At 37.2% G+C, this 18,484-nt stretch overlaps 1 protein-coding gene and 1 pseudogene across 1 annotated transcript in view; one reads left to right on the forward strand and one right to left on the reverse strand.

The window, feature by feature from the left end:
* PAWR (pro-apoptotic WT1 regulator) overlaps positions 1-18,484 on the forward strand; it is a 108,375-nt gene that overhangs the window by 54,648 nt on the left and 35,243 nt on the right. The window contains exon 3 of the mRNA XM_032393707.1: positions 12,170-12,301. Coding sequence (XP_032249598.1) covers positions 12,170-12,301 — 132 coding nt within the window. The remainder of the gene's footprint in view (positions 1-12,169; positions 12,302-18,484) is intronic.
* LOC116625284 lies at positions 13,785-17,179 on the reverse strand (annotated as a pseudogene).

Genomic DNA, 18,484 nt, shown 5'->3' on the forward strand with positions numbered 1-18,484 from the left:
GGGGGGTGGGGCAGGGAGAGGAAGGGAGAGAAGCAGACTCCCAGGGCTTGATCTCAGGACCCTGAGATCATGACCTGAGCTGAAATCAAGAGTCTGATGCTTTACCAACTGAGCCACCCAGGTGCTCCTCTTTTTTTATTTTAAAAGTGTTTTGGTGGGGCGCCTGGGTGGCTCAGTCGTTAAGCGTCTGCCTTCAGCTCAGGTCATGATCCCAGGGTTCTGGGATTGAGCCCCACATCGGGCTCCCTGCTCCACGGGAAGCCTGCTTCTCCCTCTCTCACTCCCCCTGCTTGTGTTCACTTTCTCACTGTGTGTTTCTCTGTCAAATAAATAAATAAAATCTTAAAAAGAAAAAAGTGTTTTGGTAATGTACATTAATTTTGTAATTATGAAAAATGTCATTTTCTGTTTAAAAGTACCTAACTACAGTTTTAAAATTATTTAAAAAAAATTATTATTACTAGTATTAGTTGAAATGGCTGAAAATGAGAGTGCTTGAGTGCTACCTGTCTAATCATGAATATTGCTATATAGAGAATTTAACACTTGCTTAGGTCTGAGGTCCAATGGGATCCCAGCGCAAGATTGTGTGGTTGGGTCTGACCATGCCTGAGTCGTATCTAATGGTATTGGTGCAGATTTTAATGGTGAGAAAGGTTCTTTAAAACTGTGTAAGAATGAAATTCTGGTTTCATTTTGTGTTTTTGGAGGGTTATATTTTGGGATTCTTTACAACTAAGATTTCTTTTTTATTGAAAATGCTAACTTTTATTGTAAATTCAGCTTTTAAATCCGTGAAATCAGAGTGCTTCTGTTAGATGTTACAAAGTTGTTAGCATAACTCATTCAGTTACTGAATTATTGTTTAATAATTAGTTTTGGAAATTTCATACATTTTAATTTACTCCATTTAGTTCCCATACTTTCTGACTTAGGGCTGTGTGTAGTAGTAGTAGTAGTAGTAGTAGTAGTAGTAATAATAGTAGTAGTAGTTGTAGTAGTACTAGCAGTAGTAGTAGTTTTTAATCATTGTGATACAGATATACATGGCTTTTTCAGCCACCTGATGAGAGGAGAGAGGGGTCATTTGTTCATTTTCTTCAGTTCTTTTCATGTAGAGATACTTATTAATTTGATCTTATTTCAGTTTTCTTTTTGTTTTGGAAAGTTTCTTTTGTTTAACCATTCAAAATAAGCCTCTTGGCTTAGGAGCAGGGGAAGGAAGGTAAGGAAAAGCTAGGCAGAGGTTGAGTGATGACAGACTGGTATATGCTAGATAAAGGAGTAATGGAGGATGTAAAAAGGGTATACCAGAGAGGAAGACAGATAAAGCACAGCAGTACTGATAGGATTGACGTGGTCTTACTGAAGAAAATCTCAACTTTCCTGATGCCTTTCATGGATAATAGTAACTTTTCATTTTGGAAAGTACGGCCACTTACCCACATTCATGGTTTGTAATTGTGTGCTCCTAAATAGAAACTTTTTTTCATTTTCTTGGAGCTATATAGCTTTTCCTTCTTTTCCCTAAAAGCTTTGCTAGGATTGCTTACTTGATTTTCTTTTAAATGCAAAGGACAATCAGAATGCTTTTAGAGCCACATTTATATGATTTATTATACATAGATACAGTTAAATTTTCCTGGCTGTTTGAAATTTGCATTTCATTTGAGTTCTGTTGTAATTTTTGTCCTCATTCTGATTCATATGAAGAAAATGTTTCCCTGTTCCCTAGTGCTAGAGCTTTATAGAGAAGTATTTATACTTTGCAAAAATTTATTGAAAAACCAGAACACTTAAGGAATTTTGTGGATTCTTTATTTTAAGATCAAATGTGCATATGTTATATAGACTTAAGCATTTGGATAGAAGAGGATATTAAAATTTGGGGGGATTCTGAAAATTAAAGGAAGTAGCATTTTTTAATGGATTTTATGAACTATTCAATATTGTTTGGAGATGAATGAATTGTTTCATTCTTTGTAAGACTCATCGCTTATGAAAGAGAACAGATGTGAAAAAAGAGAAAGGAATGTGAAGCAGTTATCTAGCTGAACTCTTCCAAGAACTAGATAGTATATCACACAATTTATTCTGTCAAAATATCAAAGTCTCAAAACTTGGCTTAAGCATTTATATTTAACAAAAATTAATTTTAACAATTTCTAATGTGTTTGAATCACAATTTTTTTGAATTGTATTTTGTTTTGTATGCATAGTTTCAGATAAGTAATAGTTGTGAATGATGATTATCTGTTATGCTTAGGTATACCCCTATTGTCCAAGAATTCTTACTAATGTAAGTAAAAGGTCCTGTGGAGTATGCTGTTTTCCAAATATTAGAAACATTTAAAAATACGTTAATAAAATTGTGTTTAAAGTTGGCAAATGTGGACGCCTGAGTGGCTCAGTTGGTAAAACATCTGACTCTTGATTTCAGCTCAGGTCATGATCTCAGAGTCCTGAGATTGAGCTCCATGTGGGGCTTCTGTGGGGCTTCAGTGGGGCTCCGTGCTCAGCGGGGAAGTCTGCTCCTCCCTTTCTCTCTGTTCCCATCCCCCACCCCCCTCCCGCTGGTTCACACACGTGCACTCCCTCTCTCAAATAAATACATCTTTTTTAAAAAGAATAAAGTTGACAAATGATATGTTGATTGCTTTTTCTGAACTCCTGAATTTTGTGGAATTCTGCTTTATAAAATTGGTAAGGAAAAGCTACCATGAAATGGATCCTTTTTAGTTACTTCATTCTATGAACTTACTACATTTTTGATATATTAAAAACCTTGACTTAGAGTACAGGCTGCCTTCATCATTAGGTTTGGCGTCACTCTCTGCCAAAGACACTGTAGCGGCAGCTGTAATGGCCCTCACCAGCCCTTGAGGCCTCCTGTACCTGGCCCCAGGCCCTCAGCCCCGCTGCCACTGTCCAGTCAGTATGCTGCTACTCTTGTGGCTCACAGGAAACAGATGAGGAGTTTGATGCTTGCTGGGTGACATACTTCAACAAGCCAGATACTGATGCCTGAAAATTGTGTAAAGGCATGAACATGCTTGTTGGCTATGATCTGGTTCCCAAACCCAAAATCAGTGATGCTGCTTTGCTGGCATGCTGGTGGTTAAATGATTTTGCTAGTGCAGTTTGCATCCTAGAGGTTGTTAAGGACAAAGCAGGACCTCATAAGGAAATCTACCCTACGTCATTCAGGAACTTAGATCAACTTTAAATGAATTGAGATTCCCCACTCCAGAGGAATTGGGCCTTGACAAAGTATAAACTTCATGGATGGGCTTCTCAAGGATTTATGCATGATGCTACTTGACTGTAAACAACCACCTGGAAATACTGATGATGACATTTTACCTTATTTGAAAAAGTTTTCCTTTATTGAATACCAAATGATGTAATGGTAACTTGGACTTTAATAAAAGGGAAATGAGTTTGAGCTGAAAAAACAAAAAAGCCCGGAAAACCTTTGAGGTATAGTAATAAAAATTTTAGTAGTGGAAACTACAGCCTTAAGATTTTAAGTCAAGTTTATTTGCGTATTTCACATATATATCACTCTATGGTTAGTCTTTCAAAACCAGTATGTCTCTCATTTGTTCAAGAAATTAAGTGATGATTGGCTGGTTACTTTGTATTTAGGACTTTAAGCCCCAGCTTCTCCTTAGTCTCAGTGTCCTTGTAACCTGGTTCAGTCTAGTCTTGTTTTTTCACTGTGCACCCCAGTATTTAGTTCAGCAAACATTGAAGATATACTATATATGTCATGTTTTGTTATAAGTGTGATATATTGTGGTGATGCTGCTATTGTGATGGTGCAGTCTGTTGCCTCAAGCAAAGTCTTAGAGCTATAAAAACATAGTGCATTGGCTTTCAAACTTTGTTTTGGACTGATAAAAGTGTGCTTTATTAATGACTAAAATACCATGAATAGTTTTGCTGTTAGTGACATTTTCTAAAATGTCAGGCAAATTTTTTCATAAGATTACTAACCAAATATCATTTACAGGGTATAGTTGTCTTCCTGGAAAGATCTCTCTATATTTTTAAATGCCGCAAACACACTGTTTTTTAGAGGTAAAATATGTTTAGGCTCAGATAATTATAAATAGATTTTTCACCTGCATGACTGTTCAGTATTACATTCTATGGTTGAATGGGATGTGGGTCAGTTCTTTCTTAGAGGGACTAATTTTTGAAATTGCAAGATACTCATTCCATGCTTCTCATCCATAAACCAGTAGCATCCTTTACTCATCAATATGACCAAAAATGCCTTCACAAAATTCCATGCCTTGTAGGGAGTGGTATTGACTGAATGAGAATCACTGGGCTAGAGCTTTGTGGCCAGAGGAGAGACTTGCTCTTAGAGTGGTAGTCAGAAGACACTAGAGAAATTAAAACACAAATAGCTTTCAGTTGAGACAGCTATAGGGGAAAGGGCTTTTTCAGGGAGCCAGCTAGATTTCATTCTGCAGTTGAGGAGAGCAAAATATTAATCTACAGGAATTCAGAGGATACAGTGGAATGATTTGGAAGGGAGAGGAGGGGGATACAGGATTGAATCAGGTTATAGAATGTACAGAATAAGATGGCAATGAGAGTCTGTACAGTGATGGAAGAGACCTGGAGAAGCTTGGTCTGCTGTCAGTGACTGAAGTAGATGTAGAAATGAGACCTGACCTCCAGAAAGTCCCTTTAAAGTTAAAAAATAAAAATACAGATACATAGAAATACAGGGTAGATAAATGCTTATCCAGCTGTCGTCTGGCTACAGCCATCGTCAACTCATAGCCACTCTTTTTTCCCTGCAACTCCTACTAATTCTGTATTGTACTAAGTGAGCCAGTATATTCACAGACAATCTAAAGCAAAAGTTTCACAAAAAATGTGTTCTTTGATATTTTCTATTCTATTTTCTTTTCATAAAATTCTGGGTTGTGATGTACTAAGTGAATTTCATGACTGATGAATAGGTTATACCTGGCAGTTGGAAATTGAATTTAGGGTTAGGTTGGAGTTCTGATTGCACCCTTCAACAGCTTTGTGTCTTTGAGCCTCTTACTTAATTCTAATCCTCATATTCCTCTTCTATAAGGTAGTACACACCTCCTAAGGTTTTTGTGAGAGTTTTATGAAATATTAGATGTTAGTGCTAAACAGGGCCCTACAACCTAGAGAGTCAATTAATAGTAGACACAATTAAGTATTTTAAGTTACAGACCTGGGATTTGAATATAGGTCTTTGTGATTCCAAAATCTGATTTCTTAAATAATTTTCTAATCAAACATATGCCTTACAGACAACCATAAAGAAAAAAAGATCAATCTAAAGATAATGTGTATTTTGCTTTCTGTCATTCATTCATATCTTTTTTTTACTCTGCATGAAATTGCAAACATTTCCCATTTCTTGGAAAATACTTTGTGACTAATACTCCATCATTTTGTTCTCTAGAAGCAGAAGTGTTATGCTACTTAGAATAAAATATTTATCTAGTTTTAGTTATTTAGTAAATGGTCAGTTAAATTTTATTGCTTTTTAAAAAACCTTATTATGGGACTTTTAATCATATACAAAAGTAAGGAAAATGGTATAATGAAGTCCCCTATGTACCCATCCTTCAGCTTCCACAGTTATCAACTTCTGGCTAGTTTTATCTATACCCACCACACACTACCCATTTTATTTCTTGTGTTATTTTGAAGCAAATCTCAGATGACATATTATTTCATTGTATATCATCAATATGTTAGGTATTTCAGTATAAAGACAAGGAATCTTTTTTTTAAACAAAAGAAAAATATCACTATACCTAAAAAAGTTAAAAATAGATCATTAATCTCATGAAACTCCTGAGACTTACTTTTACCATATATGCATTGTTCAAACTGTCTCTTAAATTACAATTTTAAAAATACTTTCCTTTAATAAGGATGCAGAGGAGGTCCATATGTTTGGGATTGGTTCATGTGTGCTTTGAGTTTCAAATTTATGGGTCTCTTCTTTCTCTCTCCTCTTCTTGCAGTTTTTTAGTTGTAGAAACTGGCTGTCTTTTAAGCCTTAGTAGAGGCTTGTTTCTGTATGACAGAGAGCTAGGAATGGTTTTTGTGTTTTCAAAGGATTGTTAAAAAAAAAAAAAGGCAAGAGATTTTATGTAGCCCAGGAGACTAAAATATTTCCTCCTTGTTTTTTCACAGTTTTCTGACTCCTGCTTAGAGTTTCCTACAATTTGGATTTTCATGATTGCATCTCCATGGTGGTTATCTAATATGTTTTTATGTCCTCTGTATTTTCTGTAATTAGTAGTTGGATCTAGAAGCTTAATCAGATTTAGGTTCAGTCTTTTTTTTTTTTTTTACCATGCCATTTGTTCAATACCTCCACTATTATATTTTTTATGTCATATTTATTAGTTTATCATTTATATACAATAATATGCTACTGTTTTAAGGATACACTTTGATGAATTTTGACAAATGTACACATCTGGGTAAACCATCATGAGAATCAGGATATAGAACATTTCCATCACTCCTTCTGCTCCTTTCTAGTCAGCCCCATCCACTCAACACCCAACTCCTGGCAATCACTGATCTTCTTTCTGTCACTATGATTTTGCTTTCTCTGGAATTCTATATAAATGCAGTCATACAGTATATAGTCTTTATTTTCTGGTGTCTTTCACTTAGCATAATGCTTTTGAGATTTCATTCATTTTGTTACTGAGTTAGTATTCCACTACATGGTTGTACTACTGTTTATCTCTTTATTAGTTGGTAGACTTCTGAACTATTTCCAGTTATTGGCTATTATGAAAAAAGTTGATTTTTTTTTTTTAGTACAAGTTTTGAGTGAACATGTTTTCATTTCTTTTGGTAATAACTAGGAGTAGAATTGCTGGGTCATATGGTAAGTGTATATTTAAGTTTATAAGAAACTGCCAAACTGGGGCGCCTGAGTGGCTCAGATGGTTAAGCATCTGCCTTCGGCTCAGGTCATGATCTCAGGGTCCTGGGATTGAGCCCCACATCAGGCTCCCTGCTCAGCGGGAAGCCTGCTTCTCCGTCTCCCTCTACTGCTCCCCCTACTTGTACTCTCTCACTTTCTCTGTCGAATAAATAAATAAAATCTTTAAAAAAAAAAAAAAAAAGAAACTGCCAAACTGTTTTCTAGTTTGAGTTTTTGCCAGTAGTGTAGGAGATATTCAATTGTTTGAAATCCTCGTTAACACTTGGTATTATTAGTCTTTAATTTTAATCATTTTGGTAGATGTGTAGTGATAGCCTGTCAAGGTTTATTTCACATTTCCCTAATAACTAATTATATTGAGCCTCTTTTCATGTGTTTATTTGCAATACCTGTATTTTCTTTGGTGGGATGTCTGTTCAGTTTTTGCTCATTTTTAGTGATGCACTGAAATTTATTCTGGTATGTGGAATAAATCTAATTTCATCTTTTTAAATATGGCTATCCAGTTATCCCCAAGCCACATATTAAAAAGTTCCTCTTTTCCCACTGGTGTGTATTTCCACTTTATTGTAAACTCAGTTTGTCTATGTATTTGGATCTATTTCTGAATTTCCTCTTCTTTTCCTGTGAGTTGCATTTTTTGATCCCAACTAATAGGACTTTAAAAATATCTTGATTTCCTTTTTACTTGGTTACTTTGTCAGATTAGCAATGCCTAAATAATTTTTTAGAACATATTATAGCAGGGGCGCCTGGGTGGCTCAGTCGGTCAAGCGTCTGCCTTTGGCTCAGGTCATGATCCCAGGGTCCTGGGATCGAGTCCCGCATCGGGCTCCCTGCTCAGCAGGGAGCCTGCTTCTCCCTCTCCCTCTGCTGCTCCCCCTGCTTGTGTTCTCTCTCTCTCTGTGTCAAATTAATAAATAAAATCTTTAAAGAAAATAGAACATATTATAACATCTTAATCTTAATAATTTGTTATTAAGAATGAAAATCATACCTTTGTTTTGTTCAGGAGTTTTATTTGCCAAAATACTGGTGCTCCAAAATGCAGTTTTGGGAATAGCAAAGAGCTTGGTGACAATCAGTGATACTTACTCTCATTTCTTTTTAAAAAAAAGTCATTTCATAAAATTTGACTTTTTGGTTTCAATTTAAGATAATTGTTAACCCAGTTCTCATGCAGTTCTTTCTCTCTAATCTATGTAAAAGGAGAGAGTAACTTTGACATGATTACGTTTATCTGGAAATGAGAGCTGGGAAAAGATGGCATTGAGTTCCACGTGGTGTAATTATAATATAAAGTCAGCATCTATTTTCTTCTCATTTTTTTCTCTCTCAGATAAAAAGCTTATGATTAGTAGAAAAAAACATTAAAACATGTTTGGGTTCTTTTTGGTTCTCTTTTGCTGGTACTTATTTAAAAATTATTGTTGGGACACCTGGCTGGCTCAGTAGAGCATGTGACTCTTGATCTCGGGGTTGTGAGTTTGAGCCCCATGTAAGGTATAGGGATTACTTAAAAATAAAAAATCTTAAAAAAAATAACTCTGTCTCCGTTAAGGATACCATCAGCTGTGCACTTAGAGAATTATTAATCTTTGCAAGAAATAGAAGTGGAAAATGTCTTAACTTACCTTGGTCTAGTAACTCAGTTCTTTTTTGCTTTCATTCTTTCTTCTCACCATTTCCACCAGAGTCTCCTCCAGGTGTATTTATCCCTGTTATATAAGATAGCTTAAAGAATTTGTAGGATGCTTGTGCTAAAAGAATTGTACTGGTTGCTTAGAAGAACCTTGGAGGGAAGTTGTGATTCATCAAGTAATCCCTATTCTAAAAGCTGCCTGGAATGTAAGATGCACACATTCTCCACAGAGATAGTTAGTATGTGTGACGGATAGGTTCCCAGGTCAGTGGGTAACAGTGTTGCCACGGAAAAGAATATTCCATTTTAACTTGGGGTGCTACAGTCCATCTCCCTGATTTGTCTTATCTTGGTAACTCATTCATTCATTTATCAAGCATTCACTGAATTTTTTTCTTCTTCCTCTTTTTAATGTGCTGCTAAGGGAGTCTCATTTATTGAGGTTGAGGGACTGGATCTCAGGAAATGAAAACAAAGATAAATAAAATATCCCAGCGCTCAGGGAGTTCATGGCTATCTGCTTCAACTTTTACTTTCTAGCTACACTACTTTAGGATTTAAGAGTTCTAGCATTATGCTACTGACATTCGGTCCTATGGTCAGGGAGTTTTGCAGTCCAGGTACTGGAGAATGAGATGATCCCTTTCATGGAGTGGAAGCCTAGAGATGAGACTACTCTTTATTTTTTGCAGATCTTACATACTTGCTTCTCAGCTCCTACTGTGCATTAAATGATTGACCTCTTATCTCAGTAATGTGTATTAAAGAATTCCTTTACTTTATTCTCTTTTCTAGGACCTCAGTTACAGTTTTTATTTTTGTGGTTTTATACATTTTAATGTTAGAGTGAATCTTTTGTCATAACTTTTTTAAAAAGTAAGTTTTCTGGACGTTGTATGTATTTATTTACTCAGATGATCACCCCTACTTTCTGAATAAATTCCTTAAGATTTTGATTGGAATTTTTATTCAGTTTATAAATTGACTTACAGATTATTGACATCTTCACAATACTAGCTTTTTCTCCATTTAAGAATAGGCTTTAATTTGTGTTTCTCAGTAAAATTGTGTAGTTTTTTTCATAAAGTTTTTTGGTTTATTTTTATAGTTACTGTTAAGATTATACAATCTAACTGGCTGTTCATGTTACTTTGGGAAGCGATTTTTGCATACTTCTATAAAAACCATTGTAATGAACTCTAATAATTCTAAAATATTTTTATGTTATCTCAACCAAATTGTATCATCTGAATGATGAAATTTTGCCTTCTTTCTACTGCTGAAATCTTTTATTTTTCTTACCTTGTTTTATCAGATAGCACCTCCAGAGTGATGTCAACAACTATGTTGATAGTGGAATGGCTATCAATGTCTTAAGTCTGATTTTGCTTTTAAATTTTGTTGATATTTTGCCATTAAACATGATACCATCTATTGTCTGAGAAAGGTTTTTTTAAGAGTCCTAAGTCTTTTTCTAATCAGGACTAGTTTCTTAAACTTTAGTACCCTTTACTAGATTTCTTTTATTGATTCTGTTTTCTACATAGGATACATTATTTTTCATAGGATCAAATTGTCTACTTTGTTGTCTACTCTCCACTTTTCATCCTGTTAATTTCTACTGTGAACTACTTTATATAGGTTCTGTTCCCACAATCAGTTTTTTTTTTTTTTTGAAGATTTTATTTATTCATTTGAGAGAGAGACAGAGACAGAGACTGAGCACAAGCAGGGGGAAAGGCAGAGGGAGAGGGAGAAGCAGACTCCCCACTGAGCCAGGAGCCCGACATGGGGCTCGATCCCAGGACCTGGAGATCATGACCTGAGCTGAAGGCAGACGCTTAACCATCTGAGCCACCCTGAACCGCCCCCCCCCATCAGTTTTGATCATGTTTTACAAACTATATTCCAGGGAATTGTAGCACCATAACATCTTTCTGTGTTATGTAGTGAAAAGTCCACACTTCTCAGGCTATTTATGTTCTTTGTGATCAGAGCATTTGCCTTTCCGATCTTCACCTCTGTCAAGAACTCTGAAGGGTTTGAGATCTTACTCTGCTTGCAAGCTAACCATGTTAGCCTGCTGTCATTTCATGGATCATGGCAGATCACACTAGTCTCCTGGATCAGAGTCAAGTAGCCTCAGTATCCATTTTTCTTGCATTGGTAACCCAAGTCCCAGTTCTCACCGGGTGCATGACAAGGGCCAGATGACACCTGTACACACAGTCAGTTCCATTACAGGGAGGGCAGGAGCATTCTCTGGAATCTCACCCCTTTCATTCTTTCCCCTCACTTCCTTTCCATATCATCCTAATTTTTAAGACTCCATCTCAGAGAGGTACTTTCTTCCATATCTCCCATCGTGGACCTTGTGTCTTTGAATGTGCTGCTTATCTACTGTGTCCCTCCTATTCCAGGCACTCCAGTGTCCCTTCTTAGTTTGCACAGTGGCCTAACTTACTCTCTCTTTTTATAATTTTTAAGTCCTGTTTCTTTGGTTAGTGCCTTCTTGTTTACAGACTGCCTGCAGAAACATTATTCTTTGTCTCTCACAGAACCCTTTAAGGCGATATTGGTTAGGAATGTGTTCAGTTGCAGGGGTGCCTGGGTGTCTCAGTCAGTTAAGCGTCTGCCTTCAGCTCAAGTCATGATCCCAGGTCCTTGGGATCGACTCCCATTTACGACTGCCTGCTTCTCCCTCCCCCTCAGCTGCTCCCCCTGCTTATGCTCTCTCGTTCTCTCTCTCTCAAATAAATAAAATCTTAAAAACAAAAGGAATGTGTTCATTTGCAAGGAACAGATAACCCATTCCACAATGGGTGTAATGAAGAGAATTTTGTTTCTGTTTATGACTTCTTTTCATGTAGAGTCTGGAGATAGATAATGCAGGTGTTGATTGAGCTTTTTAGCAACAACCTTTCCATATGCTCTTCCCACCATCTGAAATTCTCTTTTTTCTATATCTGCAGTTCTAAATTTTACCCATCCTTTAAATTATAAACTCTTCCACAGAGTTTTTGTAGAAGACTTACTCCCCAGGTGAAAATACTCTTTCTGTATATACTCTTAGGTAGTACTAAGCTGGAAAATGGCCTTTATCGTTGAGTTATCTGCATCTATATCTGTATCTCTATATGTCTTATCTCTTACGTCTTAACTTCCCACTAGACTATAAATTCCATGTCTTGGGTATATCATTTGTTACCCTCTGAAAAGTGCCTTGTTTAAGGTAGACACCATTCGTTTACTTGTTGAATGAATGTAAAAGAATGAGTAAACCTTGCCTTTAAGCAAGCTCTGTCACTGCTATTTAGAGTCTAGAGAAAAGATAAGTTGTTGGGGGTATCAGTGTGGAGCTTGGGGTTTAAGCAGATAATTTACAGGGATTAAATGTACATATTACTGAAAGGAACACCTTTATCGTATAAATTAGTTTCTGAATGCACAGATACTTCTTTAATGCTATCCAAATGTATCTTCACATACTGTCAGTACAATCTGTTAGTACTATGTAGAAATAAAATGGAAACTATTTTTTCTTTTAGTGCTTAGATGAATATGAAGATGATGAAGCAGGGCAGAAAGAGCGGAAACGTGAAGATGCAGTTACACAACAGAACACGATGCAGAATGAAGCTGTCAGCTTATTAGATCCAGGCAGTTCCTACCTGCTACAAGTGAGTATTTATTTATTTAAATTTAATTTTAAAAAATTATCTTAAAAATTTATTTTCTTATGAGTTATTATATATTGATTGTGAACTCTGAGATCAAGAGTCACGTGCTCTATCAACGAAGCCAGCCAGGTGCCCCTAAAAATTTATTTTTTATTTTTTTATTTTACAAATGAATATTTAAAAATACCAGGATGTCAGTTGCTATTTTAACAATCATTTTTAAGTAGCTTTTAATAATTTTTCCATTCTCCTTTTGGTTACATCAGCTCCATTTAAGTATTTTCAATGGATTTAAGCATTGACTTTCCTTCTATCCAAATACTTCTTGACTTAAAAACAGTATGTATGGTTCTCAGTTCTTGATCAGTGAATATTTGCTGGCTGACTGATTAAGCAAGTTAAGCAGTACCTATTGTAAAAAGAGCTAGGAAAAATAATTACCTCTTTGCTCTTAATAAAGTTAGAATTAGTAAGTTTAAGTGAGTGGACAATTCTGATAGCCATCCTAGCATTGATTACTCACTTACAAATCTTAAGGTAAATTCTTCTCATTTACCTAATGTTCAGTTTCCATCAGTTTTAATATACGCCAGTGTAAATACCATTACTGACTGTTTTGTATGAAATTCAATGTTCTACAGATCCCATAGGGTTGTGGGATAGAACCAGGAGCCTCCATCTTTTATAGGAACTTCAGTGGTACTCTGGAGACCGAGGCAGTTTTGCTTAGGTTAAGCAGGATTTACTTTCATTTGTAAGAGAACCCTCTTGCAACAGGCTTATTCAGTTCTCCTAAAAATGGTGGCATTCTTTTAAACTACTCTTTTAGAAGCAGCAGTTACATAAAGGGAAGATTGGATTAAACCTAAAAATGTGGACCCCAGTTAACTATATTATTCTGCATATGATTTTACATGTGTGTGTATATATATATATGTAAACATATATTTATATAATAAATATATAATATATAAATAATATTTATATATATTATATATAAATATATTTATATATATAAAAGATTAGGGTATTCTTCACATTTCCAAACGTATATAAATAAAAATTATATATATAAATATGTATATTTATATATATATTTATATACATATATTTATATATAAATATATAAAATATATATATATATTTTTTAAAATTTATTTGAGAGAGAGAGAATGAGAAGGAGAGCACATGAGAGGGGGGAGGGTCTGAAGGAGAAGCAGACTCCCCGCCGAGCAGGGAGCCCGATGTGGGACTCGATCCCGGGACTCCAGGATCATGACCTGAGCCGAAGGCAGTTGTCCAACCAACTGAGCCACCCAGGCGCCCATAAAATATATATTTTTATATATATATAAAAGATTAGGGTATCTTCACATTTCCAGACAAAATCCAATTTTAAAAAGTGTGGTCTTACGAAACCCCTAAAAATAGCCATTTGAGAGTAAACCAGTAGAACATTACATCATCTCAGTAAAGCTGTAGGTTTCATTACATGCACCAGCAAATCTACATAGCTAGCTTCTGCATTCCACTTTTACAGAACTTATATTATGCCTGTTATACCAAATAGCATTTTAAACACTGACGTATAAAATCCCTAATAAGATAAAGCAAAGATAAAAGCATTTATCTTATAAGAAACAAGATATACCACCACTTAGAGTCTTCAAACATTATTGCACTTTAACTTTCATAATTTGACAGTGCATTCATGGAACATTCTGTAGACAACTAATTTTAACAGGCAAGGAACACTTTTAATTTTACAAACATTACTTACATTAGCAGTAATGGTGGAGCTAGAGAGTATTACATCTTCTCCATGCCGCACAGTGAGAACCACCAGTAGTGTGGTGAAACTTGTGACCCTTTCCAAGACCACATTCTTACAGCCTGCAGATGTCAGTTCTTGTATCTTCCTGTGCTTGTGGACTGGTTTGGCGATCCACTGGGTGTCAGGATTTCTTTTGCTAGCTTTATGGAATGGATCAGTGAGGATAACCGAAAGAATTTGTACGTGGAATCTTCGCCAACCCAGTAAGAATTTTCAGGACTTTCAGAGCTCCACGGTGGTGTCCATCTTGCTCCTCTGCAACAGACTGAAGGCTTTGGGCAAACTTTAGCTGGTTAACACCATGGTGGACAAGCTTGCCATAGGTTGCACCCTTAGGGACTGGGCATTTGTGGCCACCACGTTGCACATGAATCCTATATGTGACATAACTTTGCTTGGCCTTGTACCCTAGTCTGTGTGCTTTATTGGACCAGGTTGGGCAGGGTCCCTATGGAGTGTAGAGAGCTGGGGGTACTGCCAGCAGCGCCCCCTGAGAAGAAAGTGCATTACAGCCGACTGCTACTTCCTCCGTAGCTAGCTCCTGGATGGACTGGTAAGCGCCCACCTTGGCTTAGCTTTGAGCAGATGGCTGCCACCAGACAGAAAGGAAAGAGCCTTTCTTCCCTTTATGGGGTATTTTCTACAGTTTCCTACATAACCACAACACGGCTCTTAAAAATAGAAAATGAAAAATGAAAAAAAAAAGAAAATTAAAAATGACACATTCTTACCATATAATACTTAGACCCTTTTCAGGTTTCAGGTACTATCCCAGTAATGTTCTAAAGTATAGCAGAAGGATCTCATTCAGAATCAGGTGTTGCATTTAGTTGCTGTTATCTCTTTAGTTTCCTTTAATATGAAGCAGTCTGTCTCTCTTTACATTTCTTATCTTGGGGTGCCTTGATGGCCCAGTTGGTTAAGAGTCTGCCTTTGGCTCAGGTCATGATCCCAGGACCCTGGGATGGAGCCCCACATTGGGCTACCTGCTTGGCGGGGAGCCTGCTTCTCCCTCTCCCTCTGCCTGCCGCTCTTGTGCTCTCTCTTTCTCTTTCTGCTTGTGCTCTCTCTTTCTCTTTCTCTCTCTGTCAAATCAATCTATCTATCTTTAAAAAAATAAATTTCTTAATCTTCCCACTTTAAAAGATTATAGGGCAGTTATTTTATTTTCCCTTTCTTAATAAGTGTTTTGTGGAACTGCTGATTATATGAAATCCTTCAACAGAAAAAAAAAAGTATTTTGTGGGTAAGTGCTTTGAACCATGTTGATACCTTAATCCCCATCAAACCTTCTCTATCATCTTCCTGTATTTATATCTGTATATCTGTATTGACTCACTATTACCTATTTTATCTGATGGATTATACTGTTACCATCTGTATTAGTTTTCTGTTGCTGCTGTAACAAATCACTACAAATTTGTTGTCTTAAAAACAGCACAAATTTATCATCTTACAGTTTTGTAAATTGGAAGTCCAAAACGGGTCTGATTGGCCAGTATCAAGGACTAAAATCAAGGGCTTCAAAGGCAAAAATCAGGACTGCATTCCTTTTTGGAGGCTCTAGGGGAGAATCTGTTTCCTTGCCTTTTCCAGGTCCCAGTGGCTACCCACATTCTTTGGCTTATGGCTCTCCTTCTTCTGTCAAAGCCTGAAACGGTCGGTTGAGTACTTCCTGCAGCTTGTCATTCTGACCTTTGTTCTTAGTCATATCTCCCTCTGACCTTCTGCCTCTATCTTCCACTTTTAATGAATCTTGTGATCCCATTGGGCCCATCAGATAATCTAGGATAATCTCCCTATATAGGGTTGTTGATTAGCAACCCTTTGCTGTATAACCTAGTATGTTTGAAGGTTCCAGGGATTAGGACATAGACATTTTTGAGGGTCATTATTCTGCCTACCACACCATTATCTATTTTGGTGTTCAGATTATCCCAGATTTTGCCAGTGGAAACGCTTTGGAGCTTTTGCCACATCTCCATCATTTTTGGAATACTTCTTGGCATAATAGGATGTTACAGCTCATCTTTAACTTTCCTACACCAAGGTTGGAAACAGCCATTTCTTTAAGAAGCTAAGGAGCTCTGATTCCTTTTACTGGAAAATACTTTGAAGCCACGATCTGGGCTGTAGGTTTGTTTATGTTACTGAAATGTCACCATTCTTGGTCCCTCTCTGTGTATAGACCTACAAAATATTTGTGTATCTATAAATATCTGTCTTCTGTCTGTCTACCTACCTACATCTATGTAGATACTGAAACTAATTTATACTGATAACTTCCAATCTAATCTAATACTATAGGGTTTTATTCTAGTAGTTGTAACTCCCTTTTGTGACATTGAGAAACTCCCATTATCCTTAATGTTTTCTTATTTGTTCAGTCCCCTTCTATGTAACCTATCTTCCATTGCCACCCCTTCCCCACATTTATTTTTTTTTTATTTTTTATTTTTTTAAAGATTTTTTTTTTAAATTTATTTGACATAGAGAGAGGGAACACAAGGAGGGGGAGTAGGAGAGGGAGAAGCAGGCTTCCAGCTGAGCAGGGAGACCGATGCGGGGCTCCATCCCAGGACGCTGGGATCATGACCTGAGCTGAAGGCAGATGCTTAACCATCTGAGCCACCCAGGCGCCCCCCTTCCCCACATTTATACCCTCCTCACCACAAGTAAGTTCTGACATCCCATGTTGGCTTTCTTTGTGCATGAACACTTGCTGACCCTCTTCAGGCTTGAGCATCCCATGCAAGGCTGTAGGATGCCCTCCTTACCCTGCTTGAATTGTGACTCCCCACACTGGATCACCCCTCCTGGATGGACTGGTAAGCGCCCACCTTGGCCCATGCGCCAGGATTCCCTCCTTACACTGCTTAGCTTCTGTCATCCTGTGATAAGCTGCTCTTCCCTAGGGTCTTTGTTCATGTTCAGACTCTGAGACCTTATGCTGAATTGCTTCTCCATGGAGACCCCTCATCAACCTGATTGGGTTTTGACACCTTCAGGCCAGAATACCGCTCAGTGTGGACACTCTTCTTCATCGTGTTTGGGCGCTGGCACATCATCCCTGTTCATCTCTCTGCAGAGAGGCTCTCTTCAAGGGCTGCGAACTCCCCATGCCATGCTGTTTTCTTTACCCTTCTGGGGCTCTAAAACTCTGTTCTGTGCCACCCTCTTGAATGAATGACCATCACACCCTTCTTGGGCCTCTTGATGTCCCCTACATGGGTCTCCCTTCTGACATTGTCTCAGGACTGATAGTCTGCCTTCCCTTTCCTGCTTTGTAGACACCCTCATTTCTGCTCTGGCTCTGATTTCTCAGACCACGCCAAGTCCCCCTGCTGTATGGATGTTCTCGTCAGTTTGCTTGGACTCTGATTCTCTATGCCAGGCAGCTCCTCTTCATGTAGGGCTCCAGTATTCTGATACCGTGGTTTGGGCTACTATGTTTCCTCCCCATCTAGCTCTGCCACACCTAATGGTTTTAGGACTGAATCATTCAGAAAAGAAAGAGGAGTGGTGAGTTTTTCCTTTTTTAATCTTTGTTAATTTGATAAAGTTCTTGTTTTTTCCATTTTCTTAGCTATTTTATCAATTATACATTACAGATATTTTGTTCTGCATTCATCTTCAGCAGTGTTACTTTGCTACATTATGTCTACCAGTATAGGTACTTTAAGTTAGTCCTGAGGGCCAGTTAGCATGTTATGCCATAATTTTATTAAGGGCTATGGCTTTGTCAGTAATTAGTTTATTTGAATAACTTCAGTATTATTTTGCTGTATTTAGCTGGTCTTGTATTTCTCTGATCTTATTTCACGTATGCTTTTATATTTGTTTATACTTTACAAGTTCTGTCTGCCACTGCACCTGTAAAGACAATTCATGGGATTTCCTTACTGATCATTCTAAGCTTGACTAAAGCAGAATGTTTTATTTAAACTTACACAAAACAGTTTGTGCCTTGCCAGCATTTTCTAAGTGCTATATAGGTCTTTCCCTCTCCCTTTAGTAATATAAACCATCCCATTGTAAGGAAGATTATTTCAGGCAAAGTATATTTTAAATCAGTTTTATAACAGGCTTTGAGTTTATTGGAAGGTCTAATTACATAGTCTTTGAAACTTTTAAGACCAATGTCACTCTTTTTTTTTTTTTAAAGATTTTATTTATTTGACAGAGAGAGACACAGCGAGAGAGGGAACACAAGCAGGGGGAGTGGGAGAGGGAGAAGCAGGCTTCCTGCTGAGCAGGGAGCCCGATGCAGGGCTTGATCCCAGGACCCTAGGATCACAACCTGAGCCAAAGGCAGATGCTTAACGACTGAGCCACCCAGGCGCCCCGGG

Source organism: Phoca vitulina, unplaced genomic scaffold, assembly GCF_004348235.1.
Source record: "Phoca vitulina isolate PV1807 unplaced genomic scaffold, GSC_HSeal_1.0 scaffold76, whole genome shotgun sequence".
Classification (NCBI taxonomy): domain Eukaryota; kingdom Metazoa; phylum Chordata; class Mammalia; order Carnivora; family Phocidae; genus Phoca; species Phoca vitulina.